Raw genomic sequence first — 18140 nt, forward strand, 5'->3', positions numbered from 1 at the left:
TAGATAACTTTCAGATTATTAAAGCTATCAATGTTCCCAGTGTTCCCATGGTGAAAACACATTATTTCATATTATGTTCAAGTCAGTTGTTATCCAATTTTAAAACTATAAAATATAATAAAGTCTATTTTTATTTTGCTTTGTTAATAAAGAGATTTTTCAAGGATTTTCAGAAATACTAATGTTATACATAGCAAAATATCTGTAGCTGTATGACAGCCATGTATAGTAGAAGTCCGAGATATTTCCACACTCTAGTAGCATTATGACCTTCAATTCAAACCTTTTCCCACGCTGTAGATTTCTTGCAGCGTTTGTGTTTGTACAAAAGTGTTGTATTTTTCAGCCCCCCCAAAAAATGAAGGTATCTCACCTGCTGGTTACTTTTCAAATTTTAAAGGTATATATACCAACTTCAAAATTCCTTTTGACAATCAAAAACAATAATAATTTTAAATTATAATATAGTTTAAAAAAAAGAATTAACACAAAGCTGAAACTTAGCTTTAGCAAAGTTGCCTTTTTTAATTTAAATAAAAATTGAATTACTCTTGTTTAGAGGCTCTAGACGAACTTGATGCTTCACCCAGGCCATTTTACCCTTCTAGAAAACTTCCAGAAGGTTTTCTCTGTCTTTGAGTTTTTCTGGACATGTTTTCTCTCAATTTAGAATAAGAAAAAATATTTCTTAATCCCGACATTTTTTCTCCTTATACCAACTCCGGTGGGTTTTTCTTCTTCTTCTTCGGTGCTTAACGGCAGCTGGCATCCTTTTTGGTGTATTACTGCCCCCTGCAGGATTCTCCAGTGCCTTCAGTCTGCTTCTGGATCCTCTTATTCAGTCCAGCCACTTTGAGGTCGCTCAGTGATGTCACCCTTCCTGTTCCACTGTCCTCCCACTTCACTGTACTTTCGACATTATGTACTCGAGCCAGCCGCCGTAATTTCCACCACGTACTTTGTTATGGAAATTAGAGTTACCTACCGTGTATGGCAATGGGAATGATTTGTTTTTACAAATTTCTTAAAGTATGTTTAAAAAGAACAAAGAAAACAAAATGAATACATGAAATACTATACTATTGCCTTAGAAGTAAATACCGCTCAGAGAGTCAGCTTCCTTATCAGAGGTGTGTCTTGTCTTGTTGTCACTGAAGTAGCTGACACTAACAAAATGTTCATCTAATAGAAAATGGTGTTTGAACTGCTTTGAATTGTTGTAACATTTAAAAATTCTAAAAAAAAAAATTGTATTCTGCTCGTCTATTGAGGTTTTTATTTCTTCCCTTTTTTGCCCTTTTTAAAACTCAGTGCTGGTAAAAGGTTATCCTTTTAAGTATCTGATAAAAGTACGGTAATGTTTGCAGAGGTTGAAAGAGCACGGCATTGTTTTCTGAGTCTGCCTTTGCTATTAAGCAAATATTGACAGGTAGAAAACAGCTCTGTACAGATGACCCCCCCCCAACCAACACCAACGTACACCTGCTCAGACGTTTGCACTAAGCAAATGCAATCAGGACCACATCAAGAAGTGAGTACTTTTTTTTCTCCCCTGTTTTAAAAGTGGCAAAGCTCAACACACATTCTGGAGACTTGCCACTGGATTCTTTGCCCTAAACTAACCAAATGTATTTTCCTGTAGGAGCTAAACATCAGTGGAAGCTTTATATCATGGATGTTGCCTGCAATGTGACAGTGCTAGAGGCCCAGGAACAGATCAACTCCACAATCTACCACCTCATTAAGATGGTCAGCATGTGCGTGAGCTACAGCCTGAACACAATGCTCAGTGTTCCTCTGCTCCTTGTCATCCCGCGCTCCCCGTCACTCCTCAGGCACACTCGGTTCTTGCTCCTCATACACCTTCTCCTCTGCAATAATCTCCAGGTAGGTCTGCACATTTTGATTTGGGATTTTTTTTAAATTAACCAAACCCTTCTTAGATAATATTCTCACAAACATTTGAGCTAAATCATCAACATCAATGCTTTTTCAGCAACTCATCTGGACAATCAAAGAAGTTCTTTTAGGATGTGGGGAAGGTTTTTCTGTGACCCAGTGTCTGATCTTCAGCGCTACTAACCAGGCCTTGTCATTGGTTTGTAAATTCTATATTATATTTGTACAGTGCACTGTTTGTTAGTGACTCACAATATACACCATTTTCTACTGTCATTTACTCTAGAGAATATCACTTGTTTATTTTATGTATTTTGTTTGGAGGCCACATGACAACATGCTGTTTTGGATAGGGATAGGTGTTACTTGGGCTTAATGCACAACCAGTCTGCATATATGCTCACTGGCCACTTGATTGGTTATATCTGTCCAGCTGCTTATTAAAGATCACATCTACTCAGACAAATTGCAGCAACACAATACACTGAAGCGTAGTCAAAATGACCTCCTGAAGGTTAGACTGGCCAGACTGCTTCAAGCTGACAAAACGTCAGGCAACAGTGACTCAAATAATCACTCATTACAACCAAGATATGCAGAAGAGCACAGAACCTGTCAAACCTTGAGGCAGAATGTCTACAGCAGCAGAAGACCGCACCGGGCACAACATCTGTCAGCTAAGAGCATGAAACTGAGGCTACAACTTGTACAGGCTTGTTAAAGTTAGATAACAGAGGACTCCAAAAAGAACATTTGTTTGTCTGATGAGTCTCGATTTCTGCTACAACATTTGGATTGTGGGGCCAGAATTTAGCATGAACAACATGAAATCATGGATCCATCAGTTCAGGATGGTGGCAGTGAAATTGTTCTTGGCACACTTTGAACTCCTTGGTACCAACTGAGCATCATTTAAAAACCATAGCCTTCCTTAGTATTGCTGCTGTACTTGTCCATCCCACAGTGTACTCATCTTCTAATGGCTCCTTCCAACACGATAACACACCATGTCACAAAGCTCACATCATCTCAAGCTGTTTTTTTGAACATGATAAATGTTAAATCCTCAAATGGTCTCCACAGTCACCAGATCTCAATCCAGTAGATCTCCTTTATGATGTGGCGGAACACGAGCTTCTCATCATGTGTACATGTGCAGCAACGATGTGATGTCATCATGTCAATATGGACCGGAATTTTTCTAGCACCTTGTTGAATTTATGCTATGAAGGCATTTCTGAAAACAAAACAGGGTCCAGGTTTAACAAATGAAGAGGCTGGTGAGTGTAGTTGGGTGCCCATCATCACACACAGAGTAAACTGATGGATAAATGTATACTTTAAGTGTTAATAGCTTTTTTAAGACATACTTAAAATTATGTCAACCTCGCCTGTAAGTCATTGCTTATAACAGTTATGAAACTTACTGAAGAAAGAGGAAGGGCAACACAAATAGCGAACACAGATAAAGTAGAAATGAGACTCATTGTAGATGAAGGGTATTTTGGAAATGCTGTGATAAGACTTTATATCTTTACTCTTCGCTTAGGTGGAGCTCTTCCTTAGCACCGCTCTGGCTGTGGATCGTGTCGTAGCCATCAAGTGGCCCCTACACTACGAGTTCTTTACATGTACAAGAAGGAAGGGAGCAACTGTTGCATCCATATGGATGTTATCAGTCTTGCTCAGCAGCGTGGGTCTGTGCATCAGCCTCACCACCATCCAGGTCAGGTTTACCCTTCCCCGCTGCAGATTTTTTGTCTTGACACCCTGCCTATCGATGACATCGGCTCTAGGGCTTTACTGCACTGTGGGCACTGCTCTGGTGCTGCCTCTCTGCTACCTGACCATCCTGGCATGTTTCTGTTTGCTCTGCTGGGACATGCGTGCAGGTCTGTTCTCCACCACCAGAGCTTATGTCACCCTGACCCTCCAGGCTGTTCAGACCATCCTTTTTTCAATCCCCGTAATCATGGGCAGCTACCTGATCCCCGGATACCTGCATAATGATACTATCGACATAGCAACCACCATCATCTACAACCTGGGAGTGTCACTCGTCCCTCTGGTCTATGGTTACCGCTCTCGGGAACTACAACAGAGGATACGGCAAGCTGCACATCTGAAACTTAGCAGCCAAAATCAGTGATAACTCATTTGAGGAGTTTTAAAAGTTTAAAAAACTTTAAATGTATTTGTTTGAAAAAACACTGATTAATAGCTCAGCCAGTATGCTCTCATGCTTAAGAGTAGAAGGAAGACCATATCATCTGTGTATAATAGCATCAGGAAAAAAAATTAATTCAAGCTTTTATGATGCAACTTAAAAGAATCGGAGATAAATCCAAAGTCAAGTCACTCAAATGAGCAATACTCATTTAAAAAATGAAAGTAAAAATAAACAGGACACGAGGACAAACTGCTTCAATGGGTTTAATTTTAACTGAAATACTGTTGTGCTGTTTATATAATTTAATTCACAAGACATTATGTAAAACATTCAGGAATATAGAGGATAAAATACACACTAAAGCATGACAGAAAATATATTAACAATCACTTTAAGAGAATGGACCAAAAACTGTATATAAAAAAACAAGGAAGCAGCTTCTGCACATGGAAAGGGAAGCCAATGCAAACTGACTTCAGCCTGCATTTCCTTCACAGGCCACTGGGGGCAGCTCTTGTAGTTCCAAATGTCTTTAAACAAACTGTTGTAGTACTTATTTGACCTATAAGCTCAGTAAACAGCTTCCTTATTAAATAAGGGTCTCAGACACATGTTTCACATCAGCATGGTAACTATTTGACCACTTAAAGGTGGTCAAACCACACCTTTATTGATAAATACAGAGGTGTCAAAGTTGTCATTAAAGTTACGTGGAGGCATTCAAAGGTCGTCTTTATGGACGAAAAAGTTATTTTAAAAAAATGAAATGGGCAAATTGTTCAAGTGAAGGCTTCTAAACAAGGTTTCACAAGGCTACGTCCATGTTTTTTTATATACAGCCTTAAGGCCTTTACACACTGGACGCATAAAATCTGTGCGAATATTTCCTGGGTTAAAAATATTTTATCGGAGTCACCTATTCTTAATGCAGTTATTCACACTGACAGCATAATTTGGCGTGACAAATCTGCAGCATTTATATCTTTGAAACAAGCTCGATTTTTTTTTGGGGGGGGGGGGGGTTACATTTGGTAAGAAGTGTGCTGTACCTCTAATCATTCACACTACTGAATATACAAATAGTTAGATAACAGTATTTTACCTCAGACACTGCTCTGGGTCAGTCGGCTCTCTGAAATATTTTCTCTGCCTTCACGAATGTGTTCCCAACTCTGCCAACAAGAGCTCAAACTGCCCCACTGACATCCTGATATATGTCTGAAAGCGGTCGTAATACAGCTTGGATGAACCCAGAATCTCCCAGGACCGACTCATCATCGCTTGATGTTGGTTTTGAGGACAAATTTCCCAGAAAAGTTTGGAACAGAAAAAAAATCTAAATTTTATGTCACTTTTAAAAATGCACCCGGTGTGTAATGGCCTGTAAGTGAGGGATCCAAGAGGATGGTGTGCTAAGAGGCAGCTTCCCTGATTGTGAGAATTGCCCCTTTAAGAGGCACAGGCACAAATCCACAGGCAGCACGGAGATGAGACAGAGTGCTCTCCAGTCGTCAGTGGTTAACAAACACCTTCACTGCATTGCAAATTTTCCCAGGAAAACCAGTATAAAAGAGCTGAAACATGAGATGGTAATGGGAGTCACCAGTATACGAAAGTGAACAGACACTGCTAACATAATGCACAAAGTATCACACAAAGCGCTGGAATGTACTATGTGTCACTGTATTGGTGCAGGCATGATGAATAACCCTTGTAATATTATCAATATATATCCTTCATAAATGAATGCAGCATTCTAACAGGTAAGAGGGTGTACTCTTACAGTTTTGGCAGTATGTTGTCATGTAACTCAAAGAAGGATGGTTTGGCATTTTGCTAGACTTTTTGTTCAAGTCTTTAAAGGTTTCTGTAATGATTGTAGTTTGTGAAGCTTAAATGTCTTGATTGATAAAAAAAAAAAAGTATGGCACTATACAACGATAATAAGGTTTTGTTTTCTGGATAAATGGATGAGCAGCAAAACACCCTCACACTGATCCAGCCTGGTCCACCCAACCTTAATGCCTTCCACTTGCTTCAGTACAGGCAGGTTTTTTTCATAATGCGCAGGAACTCCTGCTGGTTCACTTCCCCATCTCCATCCCTGTCCGCTTCATCTATCATTTCCTGCAGAAACACACAAAACACGAGGAAATGAAAAGAAGAATGGAGCGATGGAGAAACCAAAACAAGCTGGCTTGATAGCATTCACAAGCAAATGCTGTGTTGACATTATTCTAAATTGCCTTCAGAGCGTTTGGCTTTGTCAACACAACCCACCAACTAGATACGGTAATATGCTTTTGATATTTTATTATTAGCTGTTTTATGGCATGATGTAGAGCCTCACCTGCAGCTCTTCATCTGTCAGGTTCTCCCCAAGCTCTTTGGCTACCCTCTTCAGATTCTTGAATGATATCTTGCCCGTTTCGTCGTCATCAAACAGCCGGAAAGCTTTTAAGATCTCCTCCTTAGAGTCTTTTTCAGCCTAAAATTAGAGAAGAGGGAGAGTACTTTACTCCGGACAATAAAACTCTTTAGTAACATAGAAGTAAAAGCAATGCAACACAGGTCTACCATTTTCTGTGTCATGACAGTGAGGAAGTCTGCAAAGGAGATCTTTCCTGTGCCATCCTTATCAACTTCACCAGTCATCTTCTTGATCTCCTCTTTCTTTGGTTCAAATCCCAGAGCTCTCATGGCAACCTGGCACAGAGTAAGAAACACAGACATTCAAAGTATACATAGGTAATTAACTTTCCTTAGCAGTAGCAGGATAAATTATGTATCGTATCAGTGGTACAAAACAATAACAGTTAATCTGGTCTTTAGCAGGTCTTAAAATGAGGGTAAAAAAACTTCAAATAAAAGACCGCTTCCAAACAATTATTCCAAACAGAGTCCATCACTGTACAATGGGAATATGTGTCTCCTTATATATTTAAGCTCTTAAAAAATAGTGAACAAAGTCTTTACTTTGGGCCGATAGTCATCATTTAAGTTTAACTTAAACAAGTTTTGGCTAAACGAAGTACTAAATGAGGAGTGTACCAAATAACTATATATGCAGCTAACTGTACATGCAGACATCAGGGCATGAGTCTTTTTACCTTAAGCTCCTTCACATCGATGTATCCAGAGCCATCAGTGTCAAACAGCTCAAAGGCCTCCCTGATCTCCTGCTTCTGTACCTCCGTCAACTCTGGCTTGGGGGCTGTCTTCTTGCGAGGAGGGGGCACCGGACCCTGCAGGGATGGTCTCTTGGCAACGGTTGCCTGGTGGTGGGGACACAGGAGGAAAAATATAAAGTATTGTATTCAAAACGTGTTTTTCCCCATACCTTTAATAACCACTGCCGGTTTACAAGTTATACCAGTCAGATGCCACACACGAAAACGGAATTACGTAATTACTAGATGATGAAATATGTTCACTCACCATCAGTTGCTGTATGTGTACCTGGCAAATCTGGCTGCAGATCTTTTAGGCCAATCACTGTTTTCGTCTGGGCTGTGACGCTGTCATTTTGGGAAGGGGAAGACAACAAAGCGGTTTCCAGTTTACATCACTGCTTTAATGACACCGAGTGTGGGAGAAATATGTTATACAGTAAAGCGTCGTGCTTATTTAGCTGTAACAGCCTACCTGCTAAAATGTGGATGAAAAAAGAAAAGCGCAGCGAACCAGCTTGTGTCACGAAGCGGGTGTTTGATTTGTTTACCCTTTGTGCCAGCGGACAAGCCAGTGGTTCCTGGCCGTGGAGGAGCTAAAGAAAGGATGCACTGAGGCACAACGAGAAGTAGAAATCAAACGCAACAGTCGGGAAAAAAGCTGATTGGTTGGTGGAAATCACGGGGTTCTTTACGGTAACAACATTGACAGCGGCGCAGAAGGTGTGCCACGGATAGAAGCTGCTTGGAGATAATGTGGAGATCTGAGAAGTCATACCTAAATAGATAAGATCTTATTTCATTATGTAAATGGTGTGATTCCTCGTGGTAATCAGTTTAATTTCCTCCGTGCTAGGGATTCAGATTATAAACACACTGAGTCTAAAACAGTCTGATGAGATAATAAATCAAGTCAAAGTCAGCTTTATTGTCAAAAACCATTAGTACAGATTATAGACAGGAATTTGAAATTGCAATGCTCCCACGGCCCCCAGTGTACACTAGACAACATAAAGATAAAAAGAAAAGAAAAGTCTTATATACAACACAATATAATGCAATCTTGTATAAACGCATCGTTGCTCACAATAATGCACAATGATAATAGTAATAATAATAATAAGGATGAGCATGACGTGGAAAAAGCACAATTTTCTCCAGAATCGATAAAGAAGAACATGAAACGAGAAGTTATTAGTCCACGTTATATGGAGTTTGATACTGCAATTAGAAGGCTCTTCTTATTTTATTTATATATCTCTTTATTTAATTTTTCAACACACTTTTCTACACTCTGTGATATTTGCATCCAATGTGAGCAGGTTATTTATGCTGAAGCACAGATCTTGTAATATATGCACCGAGATAGTGGAGATCTGTGCCAGAGATGCCGGCAGGATCAACAAATTAATCCACGAGGCTGGAAGCATCACTGGCCAGAATCTGGAAGCGCTGGAGTAAGTGAGGAGCAGTGGGTCACTGATATAACTGCTCTCAGTCACGCACAATCCATCACCCCTGCATCATTCCACCCAGCAGACCTCATTCTCCCTCAGACTTGCTGAACCCTGCTGCCATAAAGAATGCTTCAAGAAATCAATTCCGCTGCTCTCTGTAAAACTCTCACAAACACACGTCTGTATTATACCTTCTTGGCGCTGTTTCTCAGACTCACGGTGTGCATATTATTTATTCATGCTCTTTTGCACATCTTAGTTTTATATTTTTTTTTCTTTAACGTCATTTTTTCTATTCTTCATTTTTATCACTGTTGTATATGCAAACACGCCTCACATTATAAAGCCTTCACTCTGCCTGCAGTACTTTCATTTTTGGCAGTTGTGTAAGCCTAGGTTGAGTGGCTTGTAGAACAAAATGTCAATGGCTGAGATGGTTTTGACATGTGCAGAGGAGAGATAGCGGATATACTGGAGAAAAGATGTTGAATATGGGGCTGCTAAATATCAAATATCACGATTTTCATTCTGGTTCCTTGAAGTTAGATACTTTTTCAAGGGGCGTGGTTTTTGAGTTGGGAGGCGGCTGAAATAAGCTTCTGCCATCTGATTGGTCAATATGGTGGCGTTCTTTGACGTATCCCAAATACTATTGGCTTTTCGCAAGGGTCAGCTTCGTGACTTGACCAATGAGAGAGCAGTTCTCTCTCAGCTGATTGAACAGTTCAGGTGGGTCGTGCGCGGTTTCCTTGGGCTCGCTGGGTTCATGTATATGACACAGGAGTCAGTGTCGCGTGCTTCTTGTACGAAAAGTCGTCACATTTATCTTGTCTGCGCTGAGCATCGATTTTCTCCACGCAAAACTTGTTCCCACGCTGCCTGAGACCCACCACGGTTTAATTACTTGTTGGTCACTTCTCATTGGTTTGCCATGGCTACACGTGTGCGACCGGTGAGTTAAAACATCATTATCAGCCCAGTTGTGCTTTGATCTTTTGTGTCAGCGCCGTTTATATTCACTTGCACGTGTCAGTAATCGCCCCCTGCTTGTTTTGATACAGAGTAGTAAACGGTGTGCGGTCATCGGGGGGTCCGGTTTCTTGGGCAGACACCTGGTGGAGAAGCTGCTGGACCGAGGCTACTCTGTTTCTGTGTTTGACATCCGTCAGAGCTACGAGCTGCCTGGCGTAACCTTCTACCAGGGAGACCTGTGCGACAAACAAGTGAGGCTGCTCTTTCAGATCTCTTAGGGCTCAAAGGTCAAAAAAAAGAAAAAATTGCTAAATCACAAAATATTGGGTGATAATCGGGTTAAAACACCTTAAATTATTGCTTACCAGGTCAGTTTAAAGAGTAAAAGACTTAAATATGTGCAGTGCAGTTTGCTAAATAATTCTTGCACCAGATACCCTTAAAACAAAACTCCTGCCCTTGGACAAACAAATGCAAACCAAATTTCACCAGGTGCCTGCTTTGTTCTGCTCCAGGCTCTGCTGGCAGCTTTGAAGGATGTGTCCTTGGTCTTTCACTGTGCCTCCCCATCGCCTGCCAGTGACGACCGTGCTCTCTTTGAGAGGGTCAACATCCAGGGCACACAGACTGTTATCCAGGCCTGCATAGAGTCTGGAGTACAGGTGAGGGAGAGCATTTAGGTGCCTAAAGTTCACTCAATAGAGAATAAGAGAAGACAAAGTTTCTTTAATGTGCAGTTTTGTTTTGTTTTTTTCTTTGCCAGAGGTTGGTCCTGACCAGCAGTGCCAGTGTGGTGTTTGAAGGGACCGACATTAAGAATGGGAGAGAGGATCTGCCGTATGCCAAGAAGCCCATTGACTACTACACAAAGACCAAAATTGAGCAGGAGAAGGTAGGCAGGAACGTAGGAGTTTGTTGGTGTGACTGGTGAGGCCCTGTAGTTGGCACTGTAGCCCAAAGGCAAGATAGAAAATTTTATTTATTATTTTAAACCAAAGTAGAAGTGAAACGAAGGCTCTAATTTCCACTTTTTGACACAGTCAGTCATACATTTTAGAGAGAACAGGGAAAATAATAAACAAACTCTTCATATGCATTTCATTTGAATGAATTTACAAGTATAATTTAGCCTCTTGTTTTCTATTGTCACATTTTTAAGCCTCATCTAGACTGTTTGTATCTGTACAGTTAGATACATAGAAAAAAACCCCTCATATTGATAATGGCTGAACAGAGCTGCTGGAGTAATTATGCAGATTAGGGAGATGCAAATGTAATTAAATAGAATAAATTAAAATAGATGATTTAAAACAAATATAACAGCACAAGGAGGAGAGAAGAACGAGAAACAAAGACCTCACAGTGGTGTGTGCATGAATGCTTGAATATACAGATATGTGTATTGTTTCCAATCTGTAAGTTGACTCATCTCAGGATGCCATATTATGATGAATAGATCTTTTTTGAACTCTCAACATATTATTTGTCTATCTGACATAACTTCCTATCTTCATTACTCAGTTGTTATACAATGGAGGGCCATGTTTGAGCCATCTAACTATGATACACTTTATTGTTGCAGTTAATAGAATTCTATCAATTCCCCTCAAGTATTTGACCCAGCAGTACCACCTTCAGGTCTTTTTATGAAGTTTTGGTGGTATACCTCTTTTTCCATCCATCCATCTTCTTCCACTTATCCAATTCACGGTCGCGGGGGGTTGGAGCCTATTCTAGCTGTAATAGGGCGAAAGGTGGAGAACACCCTGGACAGGCTGCCAATCCATCACAGGACTAATACATGAAGACAGACAACCATTCACACCCACAGCCAGTTTAGAGTCACCAATTAACCTAACCTGCATGTCTTTGGACTGTGTGGGGGGGGGAGCCAGAGTACCCAGAGGAAACCCATACCCACAGGGAGCATGCAAACAAATAAACATATAATAGCCTACATTTCACTTCTTTTGCTTTTAAATGCATATATACATGCATTCTTCACATGATATTGTTGCATTATTTTGTTAAGATCCAACATTTAATCTGGTAACATTTTAATGTTAATGTTTTCTATATTAACGTAAGTTAGGTTAAAAACTGTTCTTGAACCATCAGAGCCAATTCAAAGAATTCAAATCTAGTCACTGCTAGAACAGCTGCCTTGTGGAAAAACAGGTTTTTGGCTTGGATGCACAGCCTATGATACCTGGCATCTAAATGATGAGGTTCAAAAGCACATAGGCTAACATTTTTTTTTACTTACTTTGTTATATACTTCCACAGTAATGTGATTACCTTTTAGATTCAATGCAATTACGACAAGGGGACCAATTGCAACACTCTGACTTCTTGCGTTAAAATAATTTAAATAGTTTTCATATTAGTGACAATGTTACCAATTGTATTGTTAGTTGGTGCACATGTATATGTCCCTTTTGTCAAACTGTGGCTAATGTACTTGTTGTAGTCTCTCATTTATGAAGGAAAATGTAATTTTTTTTGTCTCCCCTGTTATAGCAAACGAATACCCAACAATGCACAATAAAGGTGCCCTCTAACTTTAGCTCGCTACCCTGTTTGCAGGTTTATTTTAAAAGTTTATAAAGTTTGATTAAGAAAGTCCTTAGTTGAAGATGTCTGAAGATGACTGTGTTATAAAGGCTGAATTCGTTTCAGCCTTTCAGTTGACTTAAGACCGCCATCATTGGGTAAAAGCAAGTCCATATCTGATCAATTTTTTTTGTACCTGTTTGGAGTGAATAAAGTCTTGTTTTTTTAATGCGTATTAGTGCAGAGAGAGTCCAAATGTTACATTTATTTCCCTCCAAATTTTTATTCCTTAATTCTTGTTTCTTGTCCATTTGCTATTCTGTGGGTTGTCTGAGAAAAGCGAGGCCTTCTAGGGGCTTAGAGCTGAAGTCTGGAAGTTGCAGACACTCTTTTGCAGCTGTATCCTGTTCTGTTTTTTGTGTTTAGTTGGTCCTCAAGGCTTGTGACAATCAAAAGGGCTTCCTCACAGTTGCAATTCGGCCTCACGGCATCTTTGGTCCTCGAGATCCACAGCTGGTTCCCATCCTGGTGGACACGGCTCGCAGGGGCAAAATGAAATTCATCATTGGGTGAGTCATAGCATTTTAAATATTTAATAATCACTCACTTAAAAGAAACAGCTTTTATCTGATTAAACACACCTAACAAACTGATAAGACTAAATCATAATCACTTCAGCAACAATCATGGCTTATGATCTGAAGGTCTGCTGATTTTTGTCCAATCCCTGTGCTTCTTTGACGACATTAGTGCACGTGTGTCATAAGAGCTCCTAGTAAAGCCTGCATAAGCAAAAAGACAAGAAAAACACCCCCCAATATATTTTATGTATTTGAGGGAGCCAGCAGCTGCTGCATCTGCATGTGCTGCCTTCAGCATAAAACACTGTGATGTGTTGTTTGTGGTGTGGAAGGCTGGACTCACAGCATTTGACAGAAAGTGACAACCTGGAGTTGTAGGATTTGAAAGCGAGGCTTTCTTTGGTCTTGAGTGGGTTTTGATGGTGAAACAATACCGAGTTGAATCAAGGATTTTAGCATTCTCTTCTAATAAACAAGGTAAGTTATCAGTGGAGTATTGATGTTTCTGAAATATGAAGCTGAAAGCAGCCTTGAGAAATTGGCTCAGCCCACACAGCCATGTGAAAAACAAAACAAACTTGAATTGCTTTCTGTATGACGTTATCAATCTCTCACATAAAAGTGGAGGAATTTTGGCCCACTCCTTTTTACAACATTGCTTCAGTTCATTGATGTTTACCCACAACTCTGTTTAAGGCCTTCTATGGCATTTCAGTCAGGTTGAGGTCTGGACTTTGACTGGTTCATTGCAACATGATTCTTTTCTTTTTCAGCCATTCAGCTGTGTTTGGGATCATTGTCCTGTTGCATAACCCAGTTTTGCCTGAATTTTAGCTGTCAGATGAATGGCCTTACATTTGCCTTTAGAATACTTTTCATGGTCGACTCAATGACTGCAAGGTGTCCGGGTCCCATGGCTGCAAAACGAGCCAAAATCATGATTCCCTCCATTACCATGTTTGTGTTGGTATGATGTGTTTGGGTTTTGTCAAATGTGGCACTGTGTATTCTGGTCAAACATCTCAACTTTGGTTTGGTCCATCCAAAAGAAATTGTTCCAGAACTCTTGTGGTTTTTTCAGATGTAATTATGCCAACCTAAGCTGTGCTGCCATGTTCTTTTTAGACAGAAGAGGCTTTCTCCTGGCAGTCCTTACAAATGGCCTGTACTCGTTCAGCCTTTTACTAATTGTAATGTCATGAATTTTAACATTTAACATGCCAACTTACACATGTACAGTCTGAGATGTAGCTCTTGGTTTTTTTTGTTTTGTTTTGTTTTTTTGCAGTTTTTCTGAATATTACTCAATCTGACCTTGGGGAGAATTTACTGGATCATTCACTCCTGGGAAAATTGTGACATTGTGTTACCACGCACCTGACTGTTCAATGCCGATAAAGCGCTAAAACTTTTGCTTCATAGCAGTGCTCACACTTGCTGATGATCAACTAATCAAGTTCATGTGATTAGCAGCATCTGACTGCTACTTAACATTGTAATTCCTATGGAAGCAGCATGAAAGCGTGCTACTACCACTAATTATTAGATCCTAGTACTTATTTTCAAAAAGGATTTCTTGATGTTTTTCAGTTAAATAATTAGTTTTTGTCTCCTTCAGTGATGGAACCAATCTGGTAGATTTCACCTTTGTGGAGAATGTAGTTCACGGACACATTCTGGCTGCTGAACGGCTGAGAGCAGACTCCCCAATATGTGGGAAGGTGAGTTAAAATCAAATCCACAGCAGTGGTGGCACCAAGTGGTTAACATGCTTTTCGTTCAGTTAATTTACTTTAATTTTTCCCCATTTGTCTTCCAGCCATATCACATAACCAATGATGAGCCAATTCGCTTTTGGGACTTTATGTCTCAAGTATTGGTGGGTCTCGGATATCCTCCTCCCCGCTACTACCTCCCTTACAGTTTGGTGTACGGACTGGCCCTTCTCCTCTGGCTGCTGTCCGTCCTCTTGAGTCCTTTAATATCTTTCAAGCCAACTTTTACACCTATGAGAGTGGCTCTGGCTGGAACCCACCACTACTATAGCTGTAAACGTGCCAAAGAAGACCTGGGCTACACACCGGTGGTCAGCCTGAAGGATGCGATTGCACGCACCGTGGAGAGCTATCCTCATCTCAGATGCGAGGCTTGACAGGTGGCTGGAATTACAGACTGCTGAGACATGTAGAGCTCTGGGCATTAATACAATTAAACTCATAATGAGAATATTGTGATGTGGTTATACTAAATGGAAAATGATGGAAGTAACTAGTGATAGTTAAACTTCACCATGTGAAGGATTTGTATGTCTTTTTTATTTTTCATGTAGCATTTCCACCAGTAGATGGCAGCAGATGGTGTTGGTACTGGTGTCCTTGTTGCCGTCTGATCATACACAAACTGTACAGTACATCCACTCTTAATACCAGTACAGTGATCACAGCTGATTTTTGTTGTCTTCTGTTCTTTTGTACTTGTAAACACTGAGATGCTGCTTTTGAGATTTCAAAATGCCTTCATACATTCCTCTACATGCTCTTGATAGAACATATATATTTACATGTGAGTAATACAATATATGATTATATGTATGTTTGGCCTGGAACAGACTTTGCACAAGTTTCTGACTTGCTGTTAAGTGAAATGTTCAGCGATACTGTAGACAGTCTTGTGCTTACATATTTGTTCCAACTGTCTGGGCAGAGAGCCCTTTGCTGATTAAACATGACAATGCTCTCATGCACAAAGTGAGGTTTTCTCAGGAAATGTTTTTCAGAGTTTGGAGTTAAAAGAACTTGAATGGCCTTCACAGAGCCCTGACTTCAACCCCGTCACATACCTCTGGGACAGGTTAACTGGCTGATTGTAAACCAGGTCTTATTGCCTAACATCAGTGGTTGACCTCGCTGATCCTCTTGTAGCTGAAAGGGGACAAATCCCTGCAGTCAGGTTCCAGAAGTATGTGGAAAACTTTTCTAAGAGAATTGACTGCACCGTCACTGCAAACACCCCCACACAAACAAGGCTCTCAGACACATCCTTCCACCGTAAACTTCTACAGAATTTTATTGAAACACTAATTGGTTAGAAATGCATCTGCAGTGTGGGACATTGCAGAAAAAACAAGTCCTATCTTGTTTGGCGTCATGACAGAAATCAGTATTTTAGCAGTCAATACATTTGGGTTTCTCTTCATTACACACTGTGTTGAAGCCAAGAGGCTTTTCTTTGTTGTTGTTGGGGTTTTTTTTGTAGTTGTAGTTGTGGCAGTTAGTGTAGGTTTATTATCTGCTCTTTGCTTACCTGGCAGCACTTTTACAAAGTTGCCCACACCTTACCCGCAGGCAGAGCCATCTGTTATTTTTATACAGTGTCTGCAGTCTGCTATAACTCCACACTTCCCCAAGGGGGAACTACTGTTCAAACAACACTCTCATATCATTATGGATTTTTTTTTTTTTTTTTGGGACTGTCCATATTCCCTATGAATATCCACCCATTCACATGTCTTCATCCAGTTTGGGCTGGAACATCTCAGCTGTCATAGGGTGAGGGGTGGGGAACGCACTGGACGCACCTGTTTGTCACATGTCTAATAGAGTGATTCACGCTTACACCTACAACCAATTTTAAATCACCATTGTGCCTAATGTGTAGGTCTTTGGACCTACATGGGAGGAAGCCGTAGTACCCACAGAGAATCTGTGAACTCCACACAGAAAGGTCACGGCCAGGCATTGGATTCAAACCCAGGATCTTGTTCCTGCTGCTATGAGAGAACAATGCTAACCTCTGCACCAAAAGACTTCCTTGGGTCAGTATCTTGTGTTGTTGTCCACGGGGACAACATCCTGAGGAGAAAATGAGCAGAATTTGAGTGCACCGAAATAAACGCAGCCACCAGTAGCGGTTTTAGTGCACAGGTAAATGCATGCACATCAGTCTAATAAAATTCTCATATGACATTATCATGTGAACTAGATTAACATCCACAGGTTCCAGTCACATTGTCACGCTGCAGTGCCACTCAACTGTTAGATGCTGGATGTCATAAGCATGGCGTGTGCTTTGATGAGTCAGGGAGACACTGTGTTATTCAAGCACCGTCATTAAATACAATGATGGGCTGGGTAATACTAAAACACAGCTATAATCCTAATATTTACACATCCATCTCCTACATGGAGATGAAAAAGTTGAGATACTAATGAAGTCGTCGACACTGACGTGCTTCGTTTTCACAGCGTTAAATGTATAGGTTACATTAAGTTTGTCTTTTCCCTGTTCAGCATTTTTGTCATTCCTTGTCTTGGTGTGGTGAGAATAAGGTGGGGGTTAAGTTCAGATACTTTGCATTCTCATTATAATTCTGAGCCAGCAGCACCCTAATGATTCACTTGCTAGAGTCAGAGCCACTGGGCAAGGCTGTCTGACTGGTTTCTTCTACAAGGGAACAGGGGAGAGAGATCCAGGTGAATAATGCACGTTAGCATTTACACTTGCAAGTGTGCTCACCAGAGCGAAACTTTGGCACTCAGAGTTGCCAATTTCCTCTTCCACCTACTTTCTGTGACGTGTTGTGAAACCTATCTACACCCTTTCTGTGATTTTGAAACGGCCTCGTAAATATGTGCACAGATTGTTTATGGTTCTTTGTGCTTTTTCTAAGGCACAGTGTGCTTTCAGAAAGTTGAAACTGTGGCCAAATGCTCAGAAAGTGTTCTTTTGCCATTTGTAGGAGAAAAAAATTGCTCGACAATTGCAGGCACATCCTTGCCTTTCTCTTACACAAACATGGATATAGTCGCTCGGATTGAGCAAACATTTTGTTTACAATGGGCTTTCATCTGTTTTTCTTCCTAGGATATCCTGCGTATTGCAAAGCACAGGGTAATCCATAAATGACCTTTACCAGAGTCTGCTTATACAAGAAATTCAATGTTCAGGCCAGCATGCATGACTTTTCCTTCACAGAAACACACGTGAAAGTATAAAACACCTTTGCTTTAAGAATAAAATTAAGAATGTTCCATGCTTGTGTTCTATTTTTACTGCCGACCGCTGTTTCTCTTCATTATCTCGGTTCTGTGCCGTGTTCTTGATCTTGTTTTAATGCGTGTGCTTCCTGGGTTTTCCTACCCAGTGAGCATGAGACGAGCGTTTCCCAAAGGAGATGTTGCTGTGTGTCGCTTCGTTTATGTATGCCATGCAGTGCACCTTGTCTTTGCCCCTATGCCTTGCTCGTTCAAAGCATTGATTGCCAGCCACCTGTGCGACAGGTATGTGCTTGCTGTCATCCATGAACAAAGCCCAGATGTAGTAAACAGAAATTCATTCT

The 18140-nt window shown here is 40.6% G+C and overlaps 3 protein-coding genes across 4 annotated transcripts; 2 read left to right on the top strand and 1 right to left on the bottom strand.

Annotated features, from left to right (window-relative positions):
- The first annotated feature begins 1172 nt into the window (after positions 1 to 1172).
- LOC112841944 (olfactory receptor 2T3) lies at positions 1173 to 4728 on the top strand. Its single transcript, XM_025897349.1, has 4 exons — positions 1173 to 1531; positions 1643 to 1887; positions 1997 to 2098; positions 3449 to 4728. Exons 2-4 carry the CDS (start codon positions 1672 to 1674, stop codon positions 4046 to 4048), a joined length of 918 nt encoding a protein of 305 aa, XP_025753134.1. The 5' UTR covers positions 1173 to 1531; positions 1643 to 1671; the 3' UTR covers positions 4049 to 4728.
- A 119-nt stretch (positions 4729 to 4847) lies between these two features.
- Positions 4848 to 7870, bottom strand: cetn2 (centrin, EF-hand protein, 2). Of its 2 annotated transcripts, XM_005467889.4 has the most exons (6): positions 7715 to 7870; positions 7508 to 7587; positions 7180 to 7344; positions 6647 to 6775; positions 6420 to 6557; positions 4848 to 6196 (listed from the first exon to the last, which is right to left on the bottom strand). In XM_005467889.4, exons 2-6 carry the CDS (start codon positions 7508 to 7510, stop codon positions 6107 to 6109), a joined length of 525 nt encoding a protein of 174 aa, XP_005467946.1. In that variant the 5' UTR covers positions 7511 to 7587; positions 7715 to 7870; the 3' UTR covers positions 4848 to 6106. The 2 variants fall into 2 exon arrangements, with proteins under 2 accessions (XP_005467946.1, XP_005467945.1); XM_005467888.4 differs by lacking the exon at positions 7715 to 7870 and having other exon boundaries at positions 7508 to 7708.
- A 1543-nt stretch (positions 7871 to 9413) lies between these two features.
- Positions 9414 to 15545, top strand: nsdhl (NAD(P) dependent 3-beta-hydroxysteroid dehydrogenase NSDHL). The gene is made up of 7 exons (XM_003445939.5): positions 9414 to 9648; positions 9758 to 9919; positions 10184 to 10330; positions 10432 to 10560; positions 12648 to 12790; positions 14421 to 14523; positions 14622 to 15545. Exons 1-7 carry the CDS (start codon positions 9628 to 9630, stop codon positions 14952 to 14954), a joined length of 1038 nt encoding a protein of 345 aa, XP_003445987.1. The 5' UTR covers positions 9414 to 9627; the 3' UTR covers positions 14955 to 15545.
- Positions 15546 to 18140: the final 2595 nt, after the last annotated feature.

The sequence above is a fragment of the Oreochromis niloticus genome, linkage group LG2, assembly GCF_001858045.2.
Source record: "Oreochromis niloticus isolate F11D_XX linkage group LG2, O_niloticus_UMD_NMBU, whole genome shotgun sequence".
Taxonomy (NCBI): domain Eukaryota; kingdom Metazoa; phylum Chordata; class Actinopteri; order Cichliformes; family Cichlidae; genus Oreochromis; species Oreochromis niloticus.

Coding starts and splice junctions, on each gene's coding strand:
- nsdhl (XM_003445939.5), top strand. CDS start 9,628: ATGGCTACACGTGTGCGACCG. Junction 9,920..10,183: donor GAGACCTGTGCGACAAACAA/GTGAGGCTGCTC, acceptor GTTCTGCTCCAG/GCTCTGCTGGCAGCTTTGAA. Junction 10,561..12,647: donor CCAAAATTGAGCAGGAGAAG/GTAGGCAGGAAC, acceptor TTTTGTGTTTAG/TTGGTCCTCAAGGCTTGTGA.
- LOC112841944 (XM_025897349.1), top strand. CDS start 1,672: ATGGATGTTGCCTGCAATGTGACAGTGCTAGAGGCCCAGGAACAGATC. Junction 1,888..1,996: donor TCCTCTGCAATAATCTCCAG/GTAGGTCTGCAC, acceptor ATGCTTTTTCAG/CAACTCATCTGGACAATCAA. Junction 2,099..3,448: donor CTAACCAGGCCTTGTCATTG/GTTTGTAAATTC, acceptor CTCTTCGCTTAG/GTGGAGCTCTTCCTTAGCAC.
- cetn2 (XM_005467889.4), bottom strand. Junction 6,558..6,646: donor CTGTCATGACACAGAAAATG/GTAGACCTGTGT, acceptor CTCTAATTTTAG/GCTGAAAAAGACTCTAAGGA. Junction 6,197..6,419: donor TGACAGATGAAGAGCTGCAG/GTGAGGCTCTAC, acceptor GTGTTTCTGCAG/GAAATGATAGATGAAGCGGA.